This window comes from Etheostoma cragini, unplaced genomic scaffold (assembly GCF_013103735.1).
Source record: "Etheostoma cragini isolate CJK2018 unplaced genomic scaffold, CSU_Ecrag_1.0 ScbMSFa_1377, whole genome shotgun sequence".
In the NCBI taxonomy this organism is placed as follows: Eukaryota; Metazoa; Chordata; class Actinopteri; order Perciformes; family Percidae; genus Etheostoma; species Etheostoma cragini.
The window spans coordinates 1-1,690 of NW_023265426.1; the positions used below are offsets into that span (position 1 = coordinate 1).

At 52.7% G+C, this 1,690-nt stretch overlaps 1 protein-coding gene across 1 annotated transcript; it reads left to right on the forward strand.

Annotated features, from left to right (window-relative positions):
• Positions 1 to 125: 125 nt before the first annotated feature.
• Positions 126 to 1,587, forward strand: LOC117939887 (gamma-aminobutyric acid type B receptor subunit 2-like; the record flags this gene model as incomplete). The annotated part of the gene is made up of 4 exons (XM_034865302.1): positions 126 to 299; positions 881 to 1,051; positions 1,289 to 1,390; positions 1,501 to 1,587. Coding segments are annotated over exons 1-4 (459 nt in total), but the record flags the coding sequence as incomplete, so codon positions are not given.
• Between the last annotated feature and the right edge of the window lie 103 nt (positions 1,588 to 1,690).

Genomic DNA, 1,690 nt, shown 5'->3' on the forward strand with positions numbered 1-1,690 from the left:
CACACACACCATCACACACACACACACACACACACACACACAGACACACACCATCACACACGGGATCGGGAGAGACGCCGTAGTACACGGTACTTATTACTCAGTACTTGATGTGTCCCTCATGTCTCCTCAGTACTTGATGTGTCCCTCATGTCCCCCAGTGCGACCCTGCCGGGTCCCTTCGGGCGCTGTTCGACGCCATGTGGGCGGGGCCTAAGTACCTGCTGCTGTTCGGAGGTGTGTGTCCGTCTGTGACGGCGCTCATCGCTCGCTCTCTGCCGGCTCTCCACCTGCTGCAGGTGCACGTCTCACCGTCTTACGTCCTCATGCTGTCCTCATGTTGTCCTCAAGTTGTCCTCATGTTGCCCTCCTGTTATCTTCATGTTGTCCTCATGTTGTCTTGTCCTCATGTTGTCCTCATGTTGTCCTCATGTTGTCTTCATGTTGTCCTCATGTTGTCCTCATGTTGTCCTCATGTTGTCCTCATGTTGCCCCCATGTTGCCCCCATGTTGTCCTCATGTTGTCCTCATGTTGTCCTCATGTTGTCCCCATGTTGCCCCCATGTTGTCCTCATGTTGTCTTCATGTTGTCCTCATGTTGTCTTCATGTTGCCCCCATGTTGCCCCCATGTTGTCCTCATGTTGTCTTCATGTTGCCCCCATGTTGTCCTCATGCGTATTGATGATAGTTTTCCTGCATTTTTGTAGTTCTTTTTTAAAAAATGTCACTTTTTTCAACCTTCTTTTGTCATAGTTCTGATAAATAAAGTTTTTGTAAACGGGTCTAATTTGACCCGAGGACAACAGGGGGGCTAATAATGAAGGATCTGAGTACTTGTCCCACTGCTGATTATGACAGGTGTCCCCTCTGCTGTCACAGGTGTCTTTTGCGGCCTCGTCCCCGAGCCTGTCCAACAGGAAGTGGTACGGGAGCCTGTTCAGCACGCTGCCGTCGGACCGAGCCCTGAACCAGGCCGCGGTCAAGCTGCTGCAGCGCTACAAGTGGACCAGGGTCGGCGTGGCAACGCAGGACGGACCCCGTCTCTCAGAGGTGACGCTCACACGTCCAGTAGAGGGTGGACTGTCTTCTGCATGAAGGGATTAGTTCGTCTGTCTTAAACATGTCAGAAAATGGTGGAAAATGTGCTTCAGAGTTCCCAAAAAAGACCAAGAAGACGTCCTCGGATGTCTTGTTTTGTCCCCAACTCAAAGACATTCAGCATCCTGTGTGTGTGTGTGTGTGTGTGTGTGTGTGTGTGTGTGTGTGTGTGTGTGTGTGTGTGTGTAGATGAAGAAGGATCTGCTGAGACAGCTGCTGAAGACAGACGTGGAGGTCGTCTCCACCCAGAGTCTCTCAGGAGACGTCTGCAGCAGCCTGGGGAGGCTGAAGGTAAGCGGGGGGGGGGGGGGGGGGGGGGGGGGGGGGGGGGGGGGGGGGGGGGAATATAAACCAAACTAGTTAACTAGATAATATGAAGATGGACTTGTTTTGTTTGACAGGAACGAGACGTCCGGATCATCGTGGTCCAGCTGGACGAGGACTCTGCCTTCGAGGTGTTCTGCTGCGTAAGTCGCCTCCGTTGGAAGGTTCTGTAGCAGGAGAGGAGATGTTCTGGAGAGGAGATGTTCTGGAGAGGAGATGTTCTGGAGAGGAGGTGTTCAGGAGAGGAGATGTTCAGGAGAGGAGATG